The sequence below is a fragment of the Podarcis muralis genome, chromosome 13, assembly GCF_964188315.1.
Source record: "Podarcis muralis chromosome 13, rPodMur119.hap1.1, whole genome shotgun sequence".
Taxonomy (NCBI): domain Eukaryota; kingdom Metazoa; phylum Chordata; class Lepidosauria; order Squamata; family Lacertidae; genus Podarcis; species Podarcis muralis.
Genome location: NC_135667.1, coordinates 17,898,125 through 17,923,417, shown reverse-complemented (window position 1 = coordinate 17,923,417; position 25,293 = coordinate 17,898,125). Strand labels below are relative to the sequence as shown.

The following is a 25,293-nucleotide window of genomic DNA, read 5'->3' as shown; positions in this document are numbered from 1 at the left end:
CCAGAGGTGGGGAGCAGCTGGTCACAGAAGAAGCAGGAAGATTCCCTGGCTTCTTCAGCTGCCCGCTTGCACTCTGCCTCCTGACCCGCCTCTGTTTCTGAACTGCTCTCTGCCACAGCCTCTTCCTGCCCACTAAACCCTGTTACCTCTTCAGCTTCCGAGTTCCGACATCTCCTTCTCCCAGTCTGCTCCCTCTTCTTCCTCTGACCGCGCATCGAGACCCACCACCAATCCGCTGGCACAGAGCCTTCTTCTCATGGGGTGCCTCCCCCCACTCCTCTGCATCCAGTCAGTCCATGACAGGGGGCAGCAAACTTTCCATGCCTCAGGCTGGTGTCTCCAGCACTGATTGTGTGGCAGGCCGGAGGGCAGGGGAGTGCGTGCCCATACGCATGCGCACATGCTATTTCCGGCGCACTTCCAGGTCAGAGGAGCACTGGAAATAGCTTGTGTGCATGGGCATGGGCCTCCCCCAACCCGGATGTGCACCGGAAATAATGCTTGCGCATGCGCACAAGCTATTTCCGGTGCTCCTCCGACCCGGAAGTGGGCAGCTGCACAGCGCAGTGCCGGTAAGAGCAGGCAGCGGGGGTTGCCGAGGGCCAGATAAACGAGTCCCTCGGGCCTTATCCGGCCCGCAAGCCTTAGTTTGGGGGGTCCCTGGTCCATGACATTGATCTCAGCAACCATCATGCCAGATTTGGTTATGGTCTCTTAAGATGTGCCCAGGTGCATAGAGAACTGACAACCAACTTTCCAAAATACATATAGTAGATGATTACTACTTGTGCCTTCCAAAGGGGAGAGGCTGAAGCTGCTGGTGGGGCATTCGGTGGGCTTCCCCCCATCATGTGGCACCTGTCCCCAAAACTGTTTGCTTCTGCAGGTCATGCCTACAGTTCCCTCCCTGCTGAACCCCAAAAAGCCCAGGGCAGGGAACAAGAAGAAGAGTGACCCATAAATCACAACTAGTAATGTCATTAGACACTGGTGTTCACAGTTAGGAAGTGTCTTTTCCTGCGATAATTATAAGGTGCCTGAGAACTTGAGGGTCCTCCTGGCCCCCAGCTTTTCCTTATTCTCTTAAACTCCCTCTCAAAACAACAACAACCCAGGAATCCAAAGGAACTTCAAATAGCTGTATAAAAAAGGGAATTCATGCAGGGAAGGGTCATAACCAATGAGACTGGTAGGGTGAAAGGCAAGGAGACAACCAGTAGAGGGAGCTAGAGCCAATGACAAGGGGAACCAGCTATTTTTGTCCCCACCCTCCTTCCTATAGGCACATACCAGGGCAACACTAAAGAGAAGGAAGCTAAGAGTCAGGTGCTACCCTCTGAACTGGTTGCAAGTTGGTGGCTGACTGGGGGAGGGCGGACTGTGCTCCAGTTACCCTAATGGACCAGTCTCCAGCGGCCATAACAGAGTGCATGCTTTGCAGGCAGAATGTCGCTGGTCCAGTCCGCAGCGTCTCCAGGTAGATGCCTATCTGAAACACTGGGGGGAGGGGGCTGCCAGTTAGTGCAGGCGGTATCTGGACAGTAGATGGTCTGGCTTCTTAGAAGGCAGCTTTTTTACGCTGCAGATGTTTCTCAGCCCTGCTACACGCACAGAAACGCCTTCTTCACACAGCACCATTAAAGACAGCATCCGTCTGGTCATCCAATTGCTGCCTCTTCTAATCCTGGGACTAGATTCTATTCCCACCACAACCTTGGGAGCCCTCAGCCCACGCACCCCTGTTTTTTGCTTGTTTTCTGCTGTTATTTCAGCAGGCGTAACCCTCCCCTCTCTCTGAGAAGCCTGGAGACTGGAGTTCTGGCTCCCAGCCCATCCTGCTAGATCCTCTGTGTCCTAATTACTTTGCTGTGTTTTAAGTCCGTGCCGGCTGTGGTGCAAGTGGTTTGATTCTCTGCGTTGCTCTTAATGAAAGGGACACACAAAAAATCTCCTTATTGCCAGCTGGGAGTTAATCCCAAGAGACACAGGGTCCCAAATAGAAAGACTGTGAACCAGGGGCAGGGTGACACAGCAGGATGGGTGTGCGAGATGGGGCCACACAGGGATCAAAGACGTACAGGAATTGTACGTGCAAAGGGGGAAATAGAATGTGCTGGGCAGGCTGGAATTCTCTTTCTCTCTTCCCCTTTCCACGGGATCGCCGTATCTCCTGCCTGTCTATTCACTAATCCACACCCCTTTCTCTCTCATATATTGACAGACGGCGTCTACACCCACCTGTAACATAAAGCATTTCTTTGTATTGGCCTGGACACTGGCCAGTCTTTCTCTACCCTTCCACACCTTCCTCTCCACGCCCACAATCCTTCCGTGCCAGTAGATATTTTCTGTGGAGTGAAATATGACAGTGAAAAGCAAATTAATGAAAAGCTACAACTATGAACTTTTTTTGCATTTCTTTGGTACCATCTGCCCACAATATTTGTTTTGTTTGTTTACATACATTAATACACACATACAAGTGCTGAAGATCCAGATTTTGTTGTGGGGGAATATTTCACTTCTGAAATAATGATCTCTCTCTCTCTCTCTCTCTCTCTCTCTCTCTCTCTGTGTGTGTGTGTGTGTGTGACATCGATCAATCCACCCATTAACGTGCACGTCTTCCACTGTTGATCGATCCGTGCCCCATTATCCCCCCTCCATCTCCATACAATTTGCCTTCCTCTTGGCGTCCGTTCCCCTCTCTCCCCTCCAACAAGCCCTTGTCAGCCTTCCAGCCTCTTTGTCTCTCTCTGCCTCCGTGTCCATCCCCTCTGACCCCAGCTGCTCCTTCATCTCCACATCCAATTTCTCATCCTCTCCTCCTGGCAGCCGGGCGATTGCAGAAAGGGAAGACCAAAGCGGAGATGCTCCCCCTCCTTCCCCCCTGCCCTCCCCCTTTATTAGATGCTAATCCCCACCACTTGGCACTGGTGCCCCCTTGGCACTAATGAAGAGGTTTTTTAATCAGCCGCCACCGCACTTCTCCGCCTGATTCCTATCCCCCGGGGACGGTGCCGCGCTGGAGGGTGCCGGAGCTCTCCGCCGCTTGCTCATTTATCACACTGCTTATGCCACCTCTCCACTCTGCACAGCCGGATTGGAGAGCACCTCCTGATTCTTCCCTCTGAGCAGCATCTGGGGAGCATTTTCTCACAAGCTGCACACTGCGCCCTTGGGAGCGGCACTTTCCTTCGCCTGCAGAGGGGTCCCTGGCTCCTTTGAAACCTTTGGGGTGGACATGCGCTGGGTGCTGTTGCTTTGCTGAGGAAAGAACTCCAGACCTTCTCTCCAATGACCGTGCAAGTGTGGGCCCCAAATCCGATGTTTGGGGGTTGATCTCCAGCCACCAGCTCAGCTGAAGGACTCGGGACAACAACCTTATGCCAGCGAAACCTTCTTCATGAACGATGTTCTTTTGAATCGGTTTGGCAGCCTATTCTGGGGGAAGAAAGAGGATCAAAATATTTGGGTGTTGCACATCAGGTCTTTTCTTCCACTTGGGTGATTTGGAACTGAAGTGGACACTGTCTCCTTCTGTTGCTGCCGGATGGCATTTTGAGCTTTCCCCAGAACCTACTTTTTCAACTCCATCAAGTGACAGACTGAAAGGCCCTGTTCCATTTGAACCCACTGCTGCTTTCGCAGGGGTTGAGATTCACCAGACAACTTTGACAAAAGTACCTCCAGAAAGAACCTTTTCTCTCTTCCTTTTCTTTTCTCAGCCTGTTATTCTTCAGCTTTGCACAAACTTTGGGTTTTTATCATCCCTTTCCAGGCAACTGTTTGGCCAGGCAGATCTCAAGACCCTGAAGAGAATCGGCATGGCAAACTTGCGTCTTCTTGCAATTGTAGTGTGTATTTGAACAATAATCACCCTGCAAACTTGCAAGCGTGAATTGGAGGATATTTTTGAAGGAAAGCGGCGATGGAGTCAGGACAGAAGGGAAGAGATTGGATTCCTTCGTGCCTGAGGGAAAGTGGATTAGAATATAATTCTTAAAGGAGGACGAACAAAAAGCCCTTGGAGCCGTCTGATCCCAAAAGGACACAGCTGACTGACTGGGCATAGGGGGCAGAGACAGACAGGCCGTATCTGAAGACAGTTTCTAACAGAATTGGAGGGCCAGAAGGAAACTCTTAACAGGAGTGATCTTAATGAAAAATAAGGGGCATTTCAGAGGGCTAGTTGGATTTTTGAGTGAGCAGAACCTAGAACTCTATGCATTGCCTCTTCACCACAAGTGACGGGCATTGTGGGTTGTGAAGACTGCACCTTAATCTGGCTACTCCCAAAAACACCACTGGGGGTACCAATCTAGAGGGAAAAGAGGGGTTGCTCGAGACAACGGAACTTGCTAGTAGTAAGTCATTTTGGGGAGTCAGGGTTGCAGGCTGGGTTTTCCACTCCTTTCCCCCTTCTCAGGGGCTTGAATTTGAGGGGTGGACGAGGCCTTTGAAAGCTCACAGAGCTTTCCCCTCTTAGCAGACAAGCAGAACTGGCAAACCTTAAATCACTTCATGCCTCGTGACAAACTGTAGAGTTGTTTATACAGTCCCCTCTGAGCTGCTAGAAAAGGGGGAAGCTGGGCGTCCACATTTCTTGACACCCCAACTCTAATGGGGAGGTTTTCACTCTTTAAAACTATTTCAGAAGGGCTACTGTGCAGCATTTAGACTGCAGCAATTAGACTAAAGTTTAGACTATTTCCACTCTGGAAGAGACTTTGTTAGTCAAGGACATGTGAGGGGAAAATCCGAGATGGTTTGCAATTCTTTGTGGACTCTAAAAGACTTTTTGCATTGACTTCAAACCCATCACTTTAAAAAACCAAACCAAACCTTAAGGGATTTAAGATTTTAATTTGGAAGATTGATTAATCGGGGCAATGGCCTACAACAGCTTTTTAACAAGACTTTGAATGGGTGTTGTTAATAATTAATTAATATAGCTATAAAAAGGGGGAAGGTTAGCAGTGGGGGAAAGTATGTGTGTGTTTTAAAGTTCTTTTTAAAGTACTTAGCATAAACTAGGTAACCTGCTAATAATTACTTTATACACAGATCATTAATCAAAATCTGGAAGGTCTAGGTAGGAATCATGCTGCCTATCTCCTTCTGTGTTCATTAGTTCAAACTAATTTCTTTCTGAGACCTTAGGTATCTTGGGTGCCAGCACCCGCCTGGCTCTTAAGCACTCCTCAAGTAACTAGTCCCTAATAAGAACAGAACCCCAGGCTGAGTTCAAATTATGATTATACCATTTTGTGGTGTACTGCTTCATAGTGGGCATATTGGATGGGCCACAGCATACGAATAAGGAAGAGAAAATCATGATCAAAAGTGAGGCATTCTCTGTAAACGGAGGTTTGTTGAGAATTGGCTTCTCTCCACTGAAACAAGGAACCAGCAGATTTATCCAACAGTAGAACATAGTTTTCTGGGAATTGTGAGCGAATTTGAATTATTTCGGTGCGACTTCGGGCAGCAAAACAGACAGATCCTCTCATCTCTTGGGAAAACAGGGACGATGATTAAACTGAGCCGAAGGTCCCGCTCAATGCTCTCCTTGGGCCTCAACTCTTTGGCCCTCTGCTTTTCGGTTTCGGCCTTCTGCACCAGCTATTGGTGTGAGGGGACCCACAAGGTGGTTAAGCCCCCCTGCCTCTCGGCCGTCAAGAAGGGGAACTGCGTGCCCATCAACAGCAACGAGACGATGGATGGGAACGTGACCATGGACCCCCACGTCGTCCAGTACATCTGGGAAACGGGTGAAGACAAGTACGCTTTCCGGTATTTCCACACGGGCTTCTGGCTCTCGTGTGAGGAGCATCACGGAGGTACGAAACCAGCCGACATCTCAGATGAAGCAGATTCCATGGCGGCTGTTATTAGTTTGACAGCTAGGTCACAAGCCCCTCTCCTGTAAGATAGACAAGAGAGGGAAAGGGGAAGAGTGTTAGGGGGCTGGAGGTGGGGATGTGGAAGGTGGCTGTCAAAGGGCAGTAGAGGAGCAGAATGAGATGAGGTCTCCACCTCTTGTGATCTAGGGCCAGTGGTCATGCATAACAGGCCACCTGCACACCATGCAGTTATAGCGCACAGCTTCCCCTGAAGAATCCTGGGAACTGTAGTTTGCTGAGGACACTTGGCACTGTAGCTCTGTGGATTCTTTGTAGGGGAAATGTGCTTTAAAATAGTGGTGTAGATGTGGATCCACCCCATATGTAGTTGGGTTTGTCCTACTCACCTCCCCGCCCTCGGGTCCTGGGGCTGCATCCTGGCTCAAATGAAGCCACCTGCAGTTTAAAAGACAAGTGCGTTCCAAGCCTGGATGGGGAGTAAATTGTGGGAAGCCGTCTTTCGCTGCGAGGGGAGACGGAAATCTTGACCAACAGAAGAATGACATAATTGTCGCGATCAGCACCAGCCTTTGGATAAACTGACGGCGTCTTCTTCCATTGTTCCTCCTTTTCAGAGGAGAAGTGCCGGAGCTTCATTGAGCTGCCCCCCGAGTCGGAGAAAGGTGAGATTTGGGGAGGGCAAAACAGGCCATCTTGTTTAAGGGTGCAAACAGAAACGGGAAATGGCAGAATTAATAATGCTGTTTTATGTTGAGACATACCAGTGGCTCATCCGACTGAGTCCTGTCTGCTCCAGACGTCCAAGATGGTGGCCGTTCCTGCCTCCTCTTGTGGGAGCGGATGCCATAGTTTAACTGAAGTGTTTCTTCACACAGGGCATAGTTAAACTATGGAAATCGCTTCTACAAGAAGCAGAGATGGCTGCCAGCTCTGAACCTTCCCTAAGAGGAGAGGGCTAAACTTATGTACAGCACAGAGCTACCCACTTCCTGGAAATGACTGGCTTTTGTAATAAAATTTGACACACACCCCAAATAAAACCCCACCACCATAGTGGAAATGTATAGGGCAGAAACATTCTGGACATTGGTAGTCAGCACTCTGGACCTCCTATTATTTATTTTAAATTATGTGCATCCCATAGTGCCTATAAAATATAATGATGTAGTATTGCATCTGTTGCCCGCTGCTAGATGTATGTTTCACAAACACTCGGAAATCACAGATGGAACCTTTGACACGGGAGTGTTATTTAAAGCCTGGGAGCTAATTAAGTTATTGAAATTAATAACTCAGACCGAACAATCCTATACTCCAGATACGGCAGGGGGCCACTTAGGTCATCATAATGACATGGGCATAACTTTCACCATACCCTACAGTACTGGAGCAAAGGATGACATCTTTAAAAGATCTTACAATATTGGCAACCAGTTTGCAGTTTTGGAATATGTGCTTAATGCTAAATGCTTGCATTGGACCTATTTGTTGTGCATGAACGTTTTACTCCAGCATTGAATATTTTACATTAATTTCAATGACAAATAGGAAACCCAACCCCTGCTCTCCGTTTACCATACTTCTAATTAATATGCAGTGTTCCACAGCCCTTTAATTCACAGGGAAGGAGTACAGCTCAGTGGTAGAGCATCCATGGAGCAGAATGCCACAGGTTCAATCCCTGGTGTCCCCAGGTGGGGCTGGGAAGCCCTGCATAGCTACTGCCAATCTGTGTAAACAATACTGGCCTGGATGGACCAACAAGTCTGATTCAGTATAAGGCAGTTTTCTGTGTTCCTCTTGTTCCTCTTCTCTTCTACATCCCAGCTACAAAAGTTGGCTTTATACCAACCGCCATGTGTCCCCCACACCAAACAATCTTGGGAATCTAGTTGGTGAGGATTCTGTTAGAGATCTTCCTCTATCCCCAAACTACAGCTTCCACGATTTAGTGGGGAGAAGGAACGACTATGAAATCAATTGAAGTCCGCAGTTTAAATGTGCCTACAAAACAGGTCACTGTGATACTCATTACTGCCGAACAAAGTAATGAGGCTGAGCATTATTTTTTCCTCCTTAGTTATTTATTATGTATGAACCGATTCACTGTAGAGTTAACTCCATCCCAAAGGCTTGCCATGTGTTATCAACATGTTAAAAACATCACATGTGTTATAAACAGGAATTTAGGGTGCTGCTGCCGTTCGTTGAGCAGGTTTTCACAGGGAAAGCTCCAGGACGAAAGCAAGAGTGCTTTGACATGGAGCTTTAAAGCCCAGGCCTGTGCCTGGAAAAAGCAGGAAAGCCCTTATGCTGAGTTAAGCTGCTGGTCTGTCCAGTTCAGTTTTGTGTACCCTAACTGGCAGTGGCCCTACCTGGAGATGCTGGGGCTTGAACCTGGGACCTTCTGCATGGGGAACAGGTGCTCTACCACTGAGCTATGGCCCTTCCCCAGACTCTGTGGAACATGTAAAGGTAAAGGGACCCCTGACCATTAGGTCCAGTCGTGGCCTACTCTGGGGTTGCGGTGCTCATCTCGCTTTACTGGCCAAGGGAGCCGGCGTACAGCTTCCAGGTCATGACTAAACCACTTCTGGCAAACCAGAGCAGCGCATGGAAACGCCACTTACCTTCCCGCCGGAGCGGTACCTATTTATCTACTTGCACTTTGACGTGCTTTCAAACTGCTAGGTTGGCAGGAGCTGGGACCGAACAACGGGAGCTCACCCCGTCGCGGGGATTCAAACCGCCGACCTTCTGATCGGCAAGTCCTAGGTTCTGTGGTTTAACCCAGAGCGCCACCCGTGTCCTGTGAGACATATAGCTTGTTTATAATCTCCCACTCACCACCCATGTTGCTTTCCAGGGGTGCTGTGGCTCTCCGTTGCCTCCGAATTCCTTTATATTATCCTGTTGACTGTGGGGTTCCTATTGATGTGTTTGGATGCCGTCTACTATGCCAACTTCATTGATGGGCTCAAGATCAATGCTTTTGCGGCTGTGATCACTGTTCTCTCAGGTATCTCTATCTACTCTGCACCTCCAGTAGTCAGCTACTCTTCCCACTAGGTATCCACACACAGCACTCAGACCTAACACTCATTTAGTATGGACTTTCTTTTTTCTTTTTTAATCATTTTTATTAATTTTTCAATAAAAAACATCCAATTAATATATCCAATCATAATCCAATTAAAATAAAAAACTAAAATAAAAAAGACCAAATTATAATCCAAATGATAATTGTTGATTTTTCAGGGCTCCCAATAGTCTGGACCTCTGAAGCATATCTCCAAATCTCAGTCCTGACTCTCCTCGTTGTTTCCATATTTTCCACATCCTGATTTTAACGCTTTAAAGATCTCCGTCCCTGACTCTCCGATTCTCTCATTTTGTATGGACTTTCACCACTGACCCTAACCCCATCCATATAGTACTTGAGATCATGGTCCAGTCATTCCTGTATCATGCTCACATTATATCTAAATGTGTGTAAGGAAGTCTCTCTTTTTAAATGAAAAGTATTTGGGGAGTGATTTTGAGTGGGGAAACAGCTGGCAGGCAAAGGTTGAAGCCCCCAAAATGACAACAAAACCCTGCAACCCCAAACTGTTGTAGTTTATTTATACCCATTTGTGTGTAATGTGTCTCCCCCCCCCCCCTGAGAAGGTTACTGCACATGCTTGGTGGTGCAAGCACTGGCCACTGCCTGGTTGATGCTTGTCCATGACAGGGCCTTCTCAGTGGTGGTGCCCTCCACCGTTGTTGAGTTTGTGTCTTTCTCCCTCATTGTTGAGTTTCAGGAGGAATTTTAAAACATTCCTGTATACACAAACATTTGATAGCTGAAAGGTACGCTTCCTGGCAACCCTGAGATCACTGGCCGAAAGACTGTTTGGTACCCTGGGCTCTTTTGGGAGGAAGGATGGGATATAAATTAAAACCACCACAACATTTCTTATTCATATGCGGTGCCCAGCAAGGCACTCTGCCAGCTTTGTAAAGGGTAATCCGAGGTAGCTGGCCTCATTTCCCAGCATGTGATCAATAGCGTGTGTCCATTGCTAGAGGCAAACGATACAGTGAAATACTGAAGCCATGAGCTAAGCCAGGCCACAAATGCCTGTCAGTTCATGCATTCAGCAGGATATAGCTTGGTATAGCTTTCCCTAGAATGTACAACTTTAAGCTTTCAAGTAGGGATGGAATCTCAAGTTTGAGTGTTTTCTCAAGGATGCAATTTCCTAAGCAAAGGAAAACAGCATTTCAGGGATTGGCCGGCCCTACTATTAGGCAAAGTGTGGTGACTGCCCGAGGCAGCAGACACCAGGATTCTGAAATGTACAGCCTTACACTTGTAAGTGAAATCTCCCAAGTCTGTCAAACTTGCTTTCTGTTGAACCGCCATGGCTCTGCTCGTATTTAGCTCAGACCTCAGAAAGTGGTACCCAAGGGAAGTAAGAGCACTGTGGCTGGGCATATTCTGAGTATCTTTCTGACCACCCCTTCCCAACAGGGCTCCTGGGCATGGTAGCCCATATGATGTACATGACCGTCTTTCAGGTGGCTGTGAACCTGGGACCAAAAGACTGGAGACCTCAGACATGGTATTATGGCTGGTCATTTGGGTGAGTAAAGCCAGCATGGGAGAGGAGTGGGGTGTGGGTAGGGTAAATGCAACCTAGGACAGGGCTCCTACACCTTTAATTAAAGCATAGCAGCAGGAATTTCAGCAGCTGTAGCTTAAAGGTGCAGGAGCCCCCTTTCCTTTTGCATCCAGCCACTTTGGGTGTTGGCATTTGAAAGTGAGTTGTTGCTCTGTCCAAAGATGAAAGGAGGAGGAGAGGTTATGGGAAAGGAAGTGGAAAGAGGGGAGAAAGAGAGACAGAATGATGGACAAAGGTGGAAGAGAAGAAATGTAAGATGGGAGAAGTTACTGGATGAGTGGACAGTAAATTATTGTGACTGAAAGCATTAGACCTGAGAACCTGTGTTCGGGGTTCCATTCATATTAGGGTGATTATGCAGTTCTGCTACTTCTTGCTTGCTGGTTGGGACTTGGGGCTCAACATGACACATGCCCCAACCAGTAGTAATACTGCTCCTTCTGCCTCTTCATTCTGGGATTTTTCAGATTTTTCAGATTTTTTATGGCAGCTGCTTGGGGGGGTCACCCAGCATGGAATCCAAGGCTGAATCTCCCTTATTTATAACACCATCCCATGCTATATAGTAGCAATGTGCCCAATTTCCATTTTGTCCCCTGCCCCGCTAAAACCCCTAAATTTGTTACATTTGCATTTTTGCAAGCAAACCCAAATTCAAATCATTTATTTGACACTCCCTCCTCCCACCCCAATTTTGTTTTAGCTCAGCTCTTTGGAGCAAACCTTTCAGCCTCTGTTTCCCCATCTGGTGTCCAACATCATAAGCAAAGGAAGCCTATGGAACAAAAACCCATGGTTTGGCAATACCTAATTGTATTTGGCTAGTTGGATTGTTGATGTCAAAAGGTTTCTGTGAGGGTGAAGAAGAGAGGGTTCGGAAGCACTGAACACACTGACTATGGGACGGCAGCCCATAACATCTCATTTATTGTTTGATCTAGGCTGGTCCTCTTCCTGCTATCTAGACACCAACAGAAGGAGCGGTACATGAATGGATACCTTTTTTTTTTTTTGCTTTTACCTTTCAGCGGTTCTCAACCTGTGGGTCCCCAGATGTTGTTGAACTACAACTCCCATCATCCCTGAGCTCTGGCCTTGCTAGCTAGGGGTGATGGGAGTTGTAGTTTGACAACATCTGGGGACCCAAAGGTTGAGAAAGGCTGCGTGACATGAATGGGTGAAGAATTGTGTCAGAACCGATGAATATATGGAAAAGGAGTTTTGGGAAGGCAGTTATCATGGGGGAACTGGATAGATTTGGCAGTGCAAGAATGACCTTGAGACCCATCCCTTTGTGCCCCCTCCCCAATTTCTCTCCCACAGCATGGCCTGGCTCTCGTTCACCCTTTGCATGTCAGCCTCTGTGCTGACCCTCAATACCTACACCAAGACCATCCTGGAATTCAAGTACCGCCGGCGGATTTTTGAGAAGCACACGGCGTCGATGGGGAGCAGCAGAGGTCCCGGCTCGCCCGCTCTGGCCCCTGACCTCGAACGCTTCCTCTGGGATAAATATATCTTCAGCGTTAGTGACTCTCTAGACTTCTCCCCTAGCCCTCCGGGCCCAATGGCTCCAGGCATTGGGCGCAAGGCCTACGCAGGAGGGTATGCTGGGCTCGCAGGAGGTCACAGTGGAGATGCTGGTGACGAGGATGACGGGGAGCCATGCTAGAGAGAGAGAGAGAGGATGTTGGGTGGAGAACAAGACCCCCCACCATCACATCCCTTCTCTTCCATTTGCTCACCCATCCATCCAACCGTTTGTCCCATCACAAATATGCCCTTCCCTCTGCTTAGGCAACCTATGGCCATTTCACAACCCGTGAAAAAATTGGTTCTTTGAGGTTGCCATGACTTTTAGGTTGGGTAAAAGGGCGAGAGCAGACCTATGGATCAGGCCCATTTCAAACTGTACAAGCAGTTACTTTTTGGGGGGTGGGGCGAAGAAGACATCATTATTATTATTTTGGCAGCCCTACCAGGAGGCAAGAGGAGGCAGCTGCCTCATGTGTTGAGTTTGGGGCGGTAGAGTGGGAGGTGGGCAGGTCAAACCCAGAGGGCGAAATGTATTAGGAAGCTGTTGTGCAGGAACCTCACAGGGATAAATGGAAGCCGTGAAATGATATTATTGCGTTCTTGTGGAGCTCTCCTTCGGTTCAGCAAGGCAACACTAAGAGCTGGCCTTGAGATTTTTCCCTCTAAGGCAAAGGACAAGATTGTCCCCGCCAATACACTGGCATTTGAATCATTCTTAAAAACTGAGGGGCAGCGTCCGCCACGGCACCTGAGGAAGGCAACTTCAGGGATCACGAAGAGGCCTGTCTCTTTACCTCTCAGAATCAGCTGCCCGAGGCGGCTGCCTCACTTTGCCCAATGACAAAATCCCAGAGGATTGTGTGTCCCGATTTTATTCCATTAATGCTGTTCGGATGTTTTCTTCTTTAGGCGCCGACATGCCTCTGGCATATGGCCACAGATCATGGGGGATACCTCTCAGATTGTGCATTGCAGTTGCTCGTGGGGAGTGTGGCAGGAGATCTTGGCCCAATCCCACTGTGACTCCTTGAATTTCGAGGCCCTCTTATGCTTTCTGGCATGTTCTGTGAGGGCTGTGGCTAGTTAGGAAATAGCCACTGTGACAAACTTTCGGCCTTGTTATTTAGGTGCTGCGGCACCTGCTTATGTCAGTAGAAACCAATAGGATTGCCTTCTGCTTGCGGCTGCAGTAGAATCGTGTGTATCCACTGTCAGTTGACACCAAGGGCTGTATATAACCATTTATTTATCCAAGGCTGTTTGCGGTGCATATTGGACTTGTTCCTCACTAATCCTGCATAGGTCCTGTCTGTAAACAAGGTTACTAGTATATTAGTCAGCTTGCACTTCGCAAAGGTAGATACCGGGCTGCTTCAGTTCGTGTTTCATTCTTGAGAGGGAAAATTCCCACTCTCCTTCATTCCCATCAAATATTCCTATCTACAAATCCCAGGGTCAGCAGAAACTCCTGCAGCTCCCTGTTCTGTGGTGCATGTAGCTTATTCTCTCACTGCTCTTAGGAGGTGTTTTGAGCTAGTGTCATAAAGACTTCAGACTTTTCCCCAATAACCAAGGCGTGGAGCACACCTATACACTAAACCCCAGCTTTCTCTGTTGTGAAAGAGCCCTAACAACTCTGATAGCCTCCCCAACATCCTGAGGGGATGTCAGCGAGCAAGGCCCAAGTGTCTTTATGTATGTGGCGTGTTTGAGTAGTAAAATAGGTCTTGACCTGCCCTGTTTTCACATTGCCCATTTCAACCAGGCACTGAACTGTTATGGCTCCTTTTCAAGGCTCTGGGCTCCTTCAGCATCGTGGCCCTGCCTCCCCCGATGGCAGCCATGGCCCCTCAACCCTGTCCCCACCTCACATGCCTTCCCCCCAAAACCCGTCTGCAGCTCTCCTGATTTATCTCATCGGCTTTGCTTCATATAATCTCCCCGTGTGGGGAATGAGAAGATCAAGAGTTGTTAATTTCTGGTTGATTAAATAAATTAAAGGATTAATCAGTGTCAGTCTGCTTCGTTTTATAAAGCTGGAGGGAAGAGGGGAGAGTAAATTCATCAAGCACCAAGCCCTGCTTTCTAGGCCCAGCAAAGGTGGGAAGGAGGACTTGGGAGGCGACGGTTAGAATCCCTGCTCAGCCATGAAGCTCAATTCACGGGCCAGTCACTGCCTCTTGGCCTAGCCTACCTCACAGGGTTGTTGTGAGGAGGAGACAGGAAGAACCATGTACGCCACCTTGAGCTGCTTGGAAGATTAAAGGTGGTATATAAATTATAAATATAAATATAAATATAAATAAATAAAGTGTCACAGAGGGAGGGGAACCTGTGCTGCTGGACTATTCCACCCATGAAGAAAGTTGCAATTCCCAGAGTGGTTTAATAATCGGTCTTCTCTGGGAATTGCAGCTCCCTTAACAAATGGCAGTAACGGCATTCCTTGGGGGAAGCCATGACTGGTACACAGCACAGTACTTGAAATGTGCAGTGTGGATTGTGAGGAGCAAGCTCCAAGATCAGCGTTTTATGGGGTTTCGGGGACAGGAATTGGCCCTTAAGATGAGCTGACTAGATGCAAGCTGGAAGTTCAGCCTAGAAGCCCAAAGCTCTGTGACTGCCAGGCTTGCTGAGGAAAAGAACCCTGGTGGCACGGCAGGTAAAGTGCTATTGTAGCTGGGTGCTCTGCTTTGACACAGCTTCCCTCCCAATTGCAGCTCCAAAGTGACGGGTTCGGAAACCGTCGTTGGCTGTTTGTCTGAATAACAGTAGTTGTTATATGAGCGACAATTGAATTATATGTTTTAGATCATTTCTCATATTAAAAACACAGCTCTTTTGTTTTTATCCATTTAATTTTTTTTATTTCAAATTTATTTCCCCCCATCTTTTTTAAAATCTTTATTTATTACAAAAAAGGGAGAAGAGAGAGGGAGAGATAGATAAAGAAAGAGAGAGGAGCCGGTCAATAAATACTTGGAAGATGCTCAAAATAAAATAACATTCATAAAATATAATAAAAATAATAATAAACACAATGATGATGACAATAATAATAATTAATAATAATAATAATAAAATGAACCAGACTTGGAACAGATAATAAATTAAAAAATAATAATAACTTACAAGGAAGAAACCTAATGGCTTTATAAATACTGTGGAGCAATGAAGGGCTCATGATAAATACCTGAAACAGGAGTGGGGAGGGTTAACTACAGCCATGAAGGGGTAAGAATGGGATGAACTTCTCCATCAAAAATAGTTCCACTCTATTCTGCCTTGGTCAGACCACACCTGGAGTTCTGAGTCCAGTTCTGGGCACCACAATTTAAGGAGGATATTGACAAGCTGGAAGGTGTGCAGAGGAGGGGGACTAAGACGATCAAGGGTCTGGAAACCAAGCCTTATGAGGAACAGTTGAGGGAGTTGTTGGATATGGAGCCTGGTAAAGAGGAGACTGAGCGGAGATATGATAGCCATTTTCAAATATCTGAAGATGAAGCAAGCCTGTTTTCTCCTGCTCCAAAGGGTAGGACCCAAACCAATGGATTCAAGTTACAAGAAAGCAGATTCTGACTAAACGTCAGGAAGAACTTTATGACAGTAAGAGCTACTTGACTGTGGAACAGACTTCCTCAGGAGGTGACGGGACTCTCCATTCTTGGAGGTTTTTAAGCAGATGGATCGCCATCTGTAATGCATTTTCTCGCTGAGATTCCTCCATGACTGGGGCTTGCATGACCCTCTGTCCCTTCCAACTCTACAATTCCACAATTCTATGATCAATGCATTTTATAGAAATGTTCGGCCAAAATTCAAATGGGTACATTCAGAAGGATACATATTGGGTTAATAGTCTTTATTCCAAAACTCTTTTGAAGGTGAAATTGGTTTTGTTTGGTTTTTTAACTGGTCCTTTGTGTATCCCACTGCGGCAACAGTATTGGCTGGGCTGACAAAAATGATCCAGCAGAGGGCGCTGCTGGTAAACAAATCTGCCTTGAACTTTTGACGATTCGCTGTTGCTTTTTCAGGAGTACGAAAATTAATTTCACAATCTCAACTTTCTGCCTTTCCTTCCCAATGAAATTATTTTTTAACAAAAACATGGCTTGTTTTATGTGTGATTTTTTTTTGGCCTATTGTTGAAACAAAAGGTAAGACTCAATTACTGCCTAAAGCAACTGCCAACTACAAGAACATCTCTTTTGAGAAAAGGTGCCTCAGACGTCTAAAAGCTTTTCTGTCTCTTGAGTTTTGATTGGTCGTCCAGCTATAATTAACTGATGAAATCTGCATAAATCTGTATATGTGTAACAATAGTTTTGAAAGGGGATAAAAAGCAAACGTCATTTGCTTTTAGACAAGACACGCATGATATCGCATCTTAGAAGAAGCATTGCCTCGCTGTGTGAGAATGGGGAATGATGCCCCCTTTGAATGTTGCGTCCAACGCCCTTTACGCTATCTTATCTTTAAAATAGTAGGCATCTTTAAAAAGACAAGAGCAACCACCCTTACTTACCCTATTAATCCATCTGTGTGTGTGTAGTGCAGTGACACCCTGTATGAGGAATGCTGAAAACCATTGATTCTGTGCTAGATTGTGGCCACACTTTTGGGGTGGTACTAGATTGCAGGTGGACAAGGGGCAGAAACTGGCAGGGGCTATTGATGAAATCAGGATGGCTGCCAATGAGAGGTCAAGCCTCCCGCCTTCAATGAATCCTCTCCTCCCCTCCTCGGCCTACAGAACTGCGGCATCTTCTCACGCACACTGCTCAGTTCCCTGGGGGCACTGCCCAGACCTGTGGGGCACAAGCTGAGAGGGCACCCTAGATTGCAGCACACAATCTAGTGGTAGGGAAAGAACAATCATGGTGGGCAAGGTGCTTTGCGGGCAGATTATCCACCACGAATATACCTATAAGGGGTCTCCGATACTTGACACAGGTCAATGCTTATCATACAGATTATAGTGTTCCATTAACAGGGAGCAGGAGAGGGCAAAAATGTCCTTGGAAGAAGGGGAAGCCCCCCTTTCCCCATACCATTTCCCCAAGCCTTGAGGGAGAATGTGTCCTTCCAAGGGCAAGGGAAGTTGCTTTTTGTTTCACGATGCACCCCCCACGGAGTAGGAAGGGTGTGTGAGTGGGCCCTAGGTCTCAGCATCCCCCCTTGCAGCGCCCCCCAGAAGAGGAATCCAGGGGCGCCCTGTTTCATAGACTTTCTTTCCTTCCTTGCACCCTCCTCCACCGGTATTGCTGAAGCAGCATCTAAGAGTTCCAGGTCCGTGAGAAGGCTTTCCAAAATACCCATGGTGGTTCAGTTTCTTTGCCGTTCACAGCTTGTTCCGGATCAGAACCAGCACGCGAGATGCCCAGTCCAGGTAGAGGTGAAATGAGTGGACGATGGCGTGTCCTGCCTGAACCACAGACCAGTGGGTGCCGTGGGCTGGCAGGGTTGGCAGAGGGTCGTTGGGCCGTGAGAGGCTGAGCTTGGTCATCTGGGGGAGAAGCAGACAAGCGGGTGAGTTGTGACATTCTGGAGCAAGGACAGAAGCTCTGAGGTAGCCCATGTTAAGCCTCCCTATTTCTGATGATGGGCGACTTCCTATGTTCCTAAGGTGACAAAGCAAGGATCATCCCAGGCTTCCCAGTGCATTTTCCCCATCACTTTCCTTACAGCAAAAAGTCCGATCTTTCGGGGAAGCCATTTTGCTGTGCAAGATCCCAACCAATTATAACCCCACAACCTGATTTTGCTGGTATGGGACTGAATCGCACCCCAAAGCAGTGACAGCCTGGAAGCGCTCATAGGGCCAGAAGGGGCCTTGCAGGCACATCTAGTCAACCCCACACAATTGGGACCACCCCCCAGGATTTGTTCCTTCCTCTCAAAGCCTTACCAGGTGCTCCAGTCTTTTGAGGAGGCGTTCCAGCCGGCTGTGCACTGTGGTGATGTCGTGCTCCATGGGCCGCAGCAGCAGTGGGGCTGCCCTCCGCAGCCACTCAAAGTGGCGTTGGTAGCACTGCAAGTCGGAGCTGAGCCGAGCCAGACCCGCAGAGACCTGCAGGAGGAAGAGGAGAGAGGAACATGAAAGAGGGGCTGTATGAGAAAGAATTTTGGTGGGGCAGGAAAGCAGGCCACCTGCAGAGGCTGCCTTGTCTGTATATATTCTGGAAATATATTAGGGAAAGGGCCCACGGCTCAGTGGTTATAGCATCTACCGTATTTTTTGCTCTGTAAGATTCACTTTTTCCCTCCTAAAAAGTAAGGGGAAATGTGTGTGCGTCTTATGGAGCGAATGCAGGCTGCGCAGCTATCACAGAAGCCAGAACAGCAAGAGGGATTTGCTGCTTTCACTGTGCACCGATCCCTCTTGCTGTTCTGGCTTCTGAGATTCAGAATATTTTTTTTCTTGTTTCCTCCTCCAAAAACTAGGTGCATCTTGTAGTCTGGTGCGTCTTACAGAGCGAAAAATATGGTACTTAGCATGGGGAAGATCCCAGGTTCAATTATCAGCCTCTCCAGGCAGGGAAGGAGAGATTTCTTATCTTGAAACCCTGGGAGCCACTGCCAATCAGTGCAGACAGTACCAAAGATCTGATAAGGCAAGTTTCTTTCCCTCCTCTGCCCACATAGAAAACCTGGGTGCACCACTGGGGCCAGGGAGCCATTTTGGAGTGAGTGGAGCTGCAAAGGGGAACCAAGAAACAGCTCCGTTAAATGGGGATCGTGCCAAGAGAAGTTGGAGGCCACGCGGTTAATGCACCCGGCTTCCCCTGGGAACTGTAGTCAACAGAGCAATGCTTCCCAGCACCCTTAGCAAACTACAGTCCCCAGGGTTCTTTGGGACAGGCCACGTGCTTTAAATGTACAGCGTGCACAAAGCGTGGCTGTATGATGTGTGCGCAGCCTGGGAGTCATCTCAGGCTGTCTGTGTGAGGGAGCTGGAGCCACAAAACCTGGCAGAAACCTAGAACCTACAAAGAGTGGGAGAACTGCAGCTACTGCGAGGGGCCAGTGAGACCAGCCATGGGAAGCCTGTATTCCCTAAAGCAGCCACTAGGAGAGATTTTGCTTAAGGCAACTAGCTGTGGTGCAAAGGAGAACCTACTGGTTTCCCTGTGGGTGGGGGCGATGGGAGAAGAGGGAAGAGGAGGCCTCTTTTACCTGGATGTTGGCAAGTTCCACCGCAGTCATGGACAACACAGGCAGCGTTTCTAGCTTGTGTTCTCCTTCTGCTGGGTAGCGGTTTTTCTGTACAGGGAAGAGGAACGGCGGGAATCAGACCCCAAAATAGCGCAACTGAACAGGAACGTCAACCAATAAATAATAAACTCAGGGCAGGGGGAGGATATGCCCTCCTATTTATTTTATTTTCAAAACAACAAGACAAAATATCATATTTTTTCTTCAGATCTCTTAGGAAGATTTTCTTTTTCCCTAAGTGGGAATTTGTGCTTCTTAAAAGGAAAAGGAAACAGAAGGAAGGTTCCCAATTAGCCATTTTCTGAATCTGTCTCATTTGGGCCAGGAGGCCAAAAAGTCAATGTCCTGCCACTTCATTTAGAAGCCACCCAAAGCTCACATCTTTGGCAGGCCATAGCTCAGCAGCAGAACATCTGCTTTTTGTGTGGAAGGTCAATCTCTGGCATTTCCAGCTCACGGGAAACGTTGGTGGCAGATTTTTGGCGAGGCTTTCCTGGGCAGAGCAGACAGCGCTGGAGTTAAGTGGACCAATAGTCTGATTTGTCCTAAAGCAGCTTCAAGCTGGCGGCTTGACTTACAAAGTGGTTGAAGAGGTTCTTGGTGTCACTCAGCAGGTTCCTCGCCATATGGACAATGGAATCGAATTCGGTTCGGAAGTCTGTAGGCTTTGGACGGGGGCCTGGAGCTGCCCACAGGGCCTCACACAGACTCAGCACCACCACTAAGACCTGACACAAGCATGCTGCAGAGAAAGGGAGAAAGCAACAAAGATCGTCGTTAGAAGGAGGACGAAGGCCTGGCCTTTAAACCTGGGGAAGAGAGGAAGATACAACACTTGCAAGTGGAAAGAAGCTCAGTCAGGAACAGCCTTTCATCATCATCATCATCATCATCATCGTCATCGTCATCATCATCATATAGCTGCATTTTCGAAACTTACGCAATAAAAATAGAAATAATACAGAAAGCAGTAAAGTGCTTTGTGTGTTTACTTATGATGGGTTAAAAAACATTCTCCCCAGCTGCAGCCCGAGGTGGTACAGTCCAGTCTCCCACCTCAGGACTCTACCACCTCATCCTGTTGCATGTGTAGACCAGGTGTCCTATTATCTTAAAGTGGGAGATTAAGAGCCAATGTGTCTGGGATCTATCAGCGAAGGAGAAGTCTGGTGGTTAGGGAACAGGTGTGTGTCTGGATATTATTGGGTGAGTTTGCTGGAAGAATTTGAAACACTGTGTCCCTGAAATCTTGATTCTGTTAGCAAATACACCCTTCTCTCTTCTTTTCCTCAGAAACCACTTTCAACTCCAAAGGTTATGGGTTCAAATCATGCCCTACCCTGCCTGCTATCCAGCCTTGACCTCTTGCCCACTTCCTTAAAATATTCGTGGAGCTGAATGTTGGACAGACGGACTTTCTGGCTGTAGGATAAAATGTATTTTTGTACACATTCTTTCTTCTGTAATTCAACCACCCACTCCTTCTTCCCTTTTTTTCACTGGGTGAGAGAGAGGAAGCGTCGGGAAATATGTGCTGCTTAATACTTGAATAATATTTTCTTGCAATGCTTACTTTTCCGTTTTTTTAAACTGCTTTGTCTCCAGGGCTTTGGGTGGTCTGATCCCTGTGGCTAAGAGCACAGACAACCCTCCGTCCAAAAACCGTCCTGTTCTCAATTGTGTTCATTCATCCTCAGAACAAGCCCTGTGATGTAGTAGTACTAAATTAGTCCCATTTCACAGAGGTGCCTCTGTGTGGGCAATAAAGGTGATTCTAAGGGGCTTAGTACTGCAAAAGTGTCATTGAGATATTGCAAATGGGAGCTCAGCAACAGGTTCCCCACCTGTGTGTTTTAGATGTTCCAAGTGGTCACATTCACAGTATTTAAAGCTTCTCCCCAAGAATCCTGGCAACTGTAGTTCACCCCTGGGGAAGGCTATGTTAAATTGAAGGATTTGTTGCTACCCCAGCCTGCCTCATGGTAGGGCCGGCCTGACTTCTGACCACCCCCATTGCTAATTATCCACATGCAATGGTGGACCTACATTTTGGGGGCCCTAAAACTGTTATGTGGCCCTCTTCTCAAACAGCAACAAGGTCTGGGTAACCACTGTTATCTTCTCCAATGGGGTTGTTCCATAACAGATCACCAAAACACACACACACACACACACACAAAACAACAACACTACACCTCAGATTTTGCTTCAAATTGCTGTACTGCAACACTCTACCTTTACAACACCTCAAATGTTGGGACTGGTGAAATATAAACAACAAAAAATTAAACCATTTGAGTTGTGCACTTCAAATTGGTTCTACTAGACCCCAAAATTTTAAGCAATGTGGGCCAAATTTGCTTCTGGGATTAGTTTCATAGTAGATCTGCCCCCTGCCCACATGTGTAGATGCAGTTTCTGCAGGGCAGACAAAATAAAATAAAAACAAAAATGAAATGTGCAGTTTGGCCAATGCAGGTTTTATGCCTGCAGGGTGGGCATGGGTGGTGTGGGGCAGGGGAAGAGAGAGGACGGTGCTGCAACTTTTCAGCGTCGTGTGTGTGGAAATGCCTTGGCTTGGTTGCAGAGGGAATTCGGAGGGGAACAAGGAATGGCCCAGAGGTGCCCCTGGAAGGCTCCTGGCAAGAGTTCTGAGCATACAGCTGGTTGGCAGGCAGGATGGGGAAGGAGGGGTTGGTTGGGTTAGGGAATTCCTGCCCTGCGACAGAGTCATCCCGGCGCCTTTGCCGTGAGGTAAGGAAAAAAGAAGCCGTCGGTATTCGGAAATAGTGATGCTGTTGCAGGAGGGAGGGGTAAAGGAGGGGGTGAGTCAAGGTGTTTTCATGGAAAAGCCATCCTGTGTTGTCTTAGAGAGCAAACTGCATATTTTCCCTTTGCCAGGAGCTGGGGAATCAAGTCTGGATTTCAAAGGGTTCCCCCTCACCTCCCAGAACCGAAACTATCTACCAGTTTGCCAGTGCAACCAAGTAGGTCAATCTGTTAGGAGCGTGGCTATAAAATCATGGATCCTTCGCTGGGTTTTCACAGAAGCCGACTCTTTACGGAGACATGTAGGGTTGGTATCCAACTCTTTTCTTTCTTTCTTTTCTTTTACTGGGCCCTATTCCCCCTACGACTGTGTTTCTAACAGAGCTAGATCTGCAGCAAGGATCAAGGGCTGACACTTATCCCTAGGCTGCAAAAAGCTCCACCTGCCGATTGCTGTGTATCAAGCGGATGTTGAAAGATTAGGATTGGGCCAAGTAGGCATTTCCTCGTTAGTTGGCAGCTCTGGTTTCATGCCATTCTTCAGAAGAACCTCTGAATGTTGCTTCATTCTGGCAGTGGGTTTATGCCCAGCTTCACACCGGAAGCCTAAAATGCCATTGTTACAATACCAACAGAACGGACATCTGATTTCAAAATAGCTATTTCATTCTGCCCCACATCAAGGAGTTGAAGGGGGCTGAAAGCAAAGCCCCCAGCCTGCTTCTTTGGGTATAAGCCCTACTGAACTCAATGGGGTTTACTTGTGAGTAGATGTGCACGGCTTGGCACTGCGAGGTGCCTTGACTGGAATTGCTCTGCAGTGCTCCTCTATTCATGCTTGGTCAGTTCATCCCTTCAGTAATAGAGAAAAAAACAGCCTACCCTCCTTTTTAACATGTTGGCAAGAATCCCACCATGTAACTTTCCCCATTGCGTTTGATTGGAGAGGTCATACCTGGCATAATTCCCCCTTCTGTTGACACAGGGCTGCAGGACCTCAGGCCTGGGGGCTTCTCTCTATGTGGCCTGTGAGCCTCTCCCCCAGCCACAGCCCCATCCTTGCCTTGCAACCCACCCACCCCCTTTGCCTAACTGGGGCATGTCCTGAACTCCAATCATGTCTCTGGTCTGCCTGGATGGCAGACAGAAAGGGGGGGATCTAGGGAGGAACCAGCCTGATGAAAAAGGCACCCCACCCTGGGAACTAACCCTTAAATGTACCAGAGGCTATACAAGGTGGCCATTTTCCAAAGCCAGCCTGGGCACAGAGATAGGGCAGGCCAGAATCTAACCGGTGAAGCTCTTCCTAGCACGCAAGGGTCCTGCAGGGGAAAAGCTGGCAACCTCACACCTATCCACGTAGGGCTCTATTTCTTCTGACACTGAGGAACAGGAGGCAAGCTCTTATTCAGCCGGCATTAGGGAAGGGTGTGGTTCAAGGCAGGCTTAAAGCACCTCTCTTTTTATAAATAACACCCGGCTGCTGCCTGCCCTAATATTCATCCGGCCTGTCTGCCCCTTAACAGCCTGCATTGTATGCCCTTCAATTTCAAGCTAAGCCAGGGGTAGGCAACCTAAGGCCCGTGGGCCAGATGCGGCCCAATCGCCTTCTCAATCCAGCCCGCAGACAGTCCGGGAATCAGCGTGTTTTTATATGAGTAGAATGTGTCCTTTTATTTAAAATGCATCTCTGGGTTATTTGTGGGGCATAGGAATTCATTCATTTTTTTGCCCAAAATATAGTCCGGCCCATCACATTGTCTGAGGGATGGTGGACTGGCCCACGGCTGAAAAAGGTTGCTGACCCCTGAGCTAAGCAATAGAGCACAGTTTCTGCATGCACGAGAGCCCAGGCTTGGTCCTGGGGCATCTCCACCTAAAAGGGCTTTCAGGCAGCTGGGCTGAGGGGAAGACTTTCCTCCAGGCGGAGATCTTCTGTCACCCAGAATTAGACAACAAGTATTGGAAGGGGCCCAGTATCAAGTTAGGCTTTTGTCCCTCTAGGCCAGGATCGTCTGCTCTCACTGGTAGCAGCTTTTTCCGGGCAGAGTCTCAGGCAGAAAAAGACCTTCCACATTATTTGTTCCCTGCTGGGTTTTGTTAATAGGACATGCCAGGGATTGAACCTGGAACCTTCTGCACACCAAGCAAGTGCTCTGCCACTGAGCTATGGTTGGGCACTAGATGGCCTGGTGAACAAGCCAGGTGTGTATATGTCCATTTCCTCCTGCTTTCTTGGCCTCAATATATGGCCAAAAGACTTTGCAGCCACAAAGATGCAGAAGGAAGAAGAAGAAGAAACAGAGGCAAAATGGGAAGTAATTATACCGGGATCCATTAAAGATGGAACGAAAGCAACATAGATAGCATTGGTTATTATCACAAGGGTAGAATCCTTGATTATACAGTGAGGCCGGTTCACATAATCCAGTTCCAGAGGTACTGAATGTGTCTGTGGGTCCACATGCAGCCTCCCTCCACGAAGGGAAGAATACATTTTGGACCAGAGGGGCTTTGGACTGATTGCCAGCCGAGGCAGCTCCTCTTTCCTGATGTCACTGTGTTTTCCTATGTCATCATACTGACACCATGCGCTGTTAATTGTTTTCCTTCATATTTTACGGCTTTGCTAGCTGCTTGATTGGAGTATTTGGCTTTATTGCGACGAAAGGCGAGATAGAAAGAACTTGAAAACAAACAAGATACCGGAGAGAAAAGAGGCCATTGGGTAAACTCGCCCAAGGACCTGGTCAGGTTTCGTGTTTACTCTGCAAACTCAGAAGCCAGCGGCTGGAGAAGGCTCCGCTTCTCCCACCACCTACTGCCTCGTAAAGCACCGAGACTGGAACTCTGTTAAACAGCCTTTCCTCAACCGACTCGGCCATTAAAACCACTGACCCTTGAACCCGCTCCAGCTCCTCTTGTTGCGATTGAGCGAAGCCGAAAGATCAATGAAGGTGACACACGGTGCTAAACCCACTGGGTGATACATTTCTGGGCCCGCCACGGAGACTCATGCATAAATATTGCGGTAGATGTCTCTGATGATCAATAGGCAGGAGGGCACACACAAGGAGGGGGGGAACGATGGGAGAGACAGAGAGATGAAGTTATAGAGCAGGTTGAGGGGACCGACAGGTAAGTGTGCATGAAAATGGATGCCATGCAAGGGTTAGACAGCTGAGCAAGTTGCACATGGGCTGGGAGGGGTTGATGGGCAGATCAACAGACGG

At 47.9% G+C, this 25,293-nt stretch overlaps 3 protein-coding genes across 3 annotated transcripts in view; 1 reads left to right on the top strand and 2 right to left on the bottom strand.

Annotated features, from left to right (window-relative positions):
- RPL28 (ribosomal protein L28) overlaps window positions 1-25,293 on the bottom strand; it is a 95,586-nt gene that overhangs the window by 16,225 nt on the left and 54,068 nt on the right. The window lies entirely within an intron of this gene.
- Window positions 1,736-14,077, top strand: LOC114582423 (germ cell-specific gene 1-like protein). Its single transcript, XM_028703440.2, has 5 exons — window positions 1,736-5,843; window positions 6,482-6,529; window positions 8,734-8,886; window positions 10,384-10,495; window positions 11,858-14,077. The coding sequence occupies exons 1-5, from the start codon at window positions 5,534-5,536 to the stop codon at window positions 12,204-12,206; spliced, it is 972 nt and encodes a 323-aa protein (XP_028559273.1). The 5' UTR covers window positions 1,736-5,533; the 3' UTR covers window positions 12,207-14,077.
- IL11 (interleukin 11) lies at window positions 14,927-20,184 on the bottom strand. The gene is made up of 4 exons (XM_028704580.2): window positions 19,870-20,184; window positions 19,253-19,339; window positions 17,985-18,146; window positions 14,927-17,582 (listed from the first exon to the last, which is right to left on the bottom strand). Exons 1-4 carry the CDS (start codon window positions 19,915-19,917, stop codon window positions 17,418-17,420), a joined length of 462 nt encoding a protein of 153 aa, XP_028560413.2. The 5' UTR covers window positions 19,918-20,184; the 3' UTR covers window positions 14,927-17,417.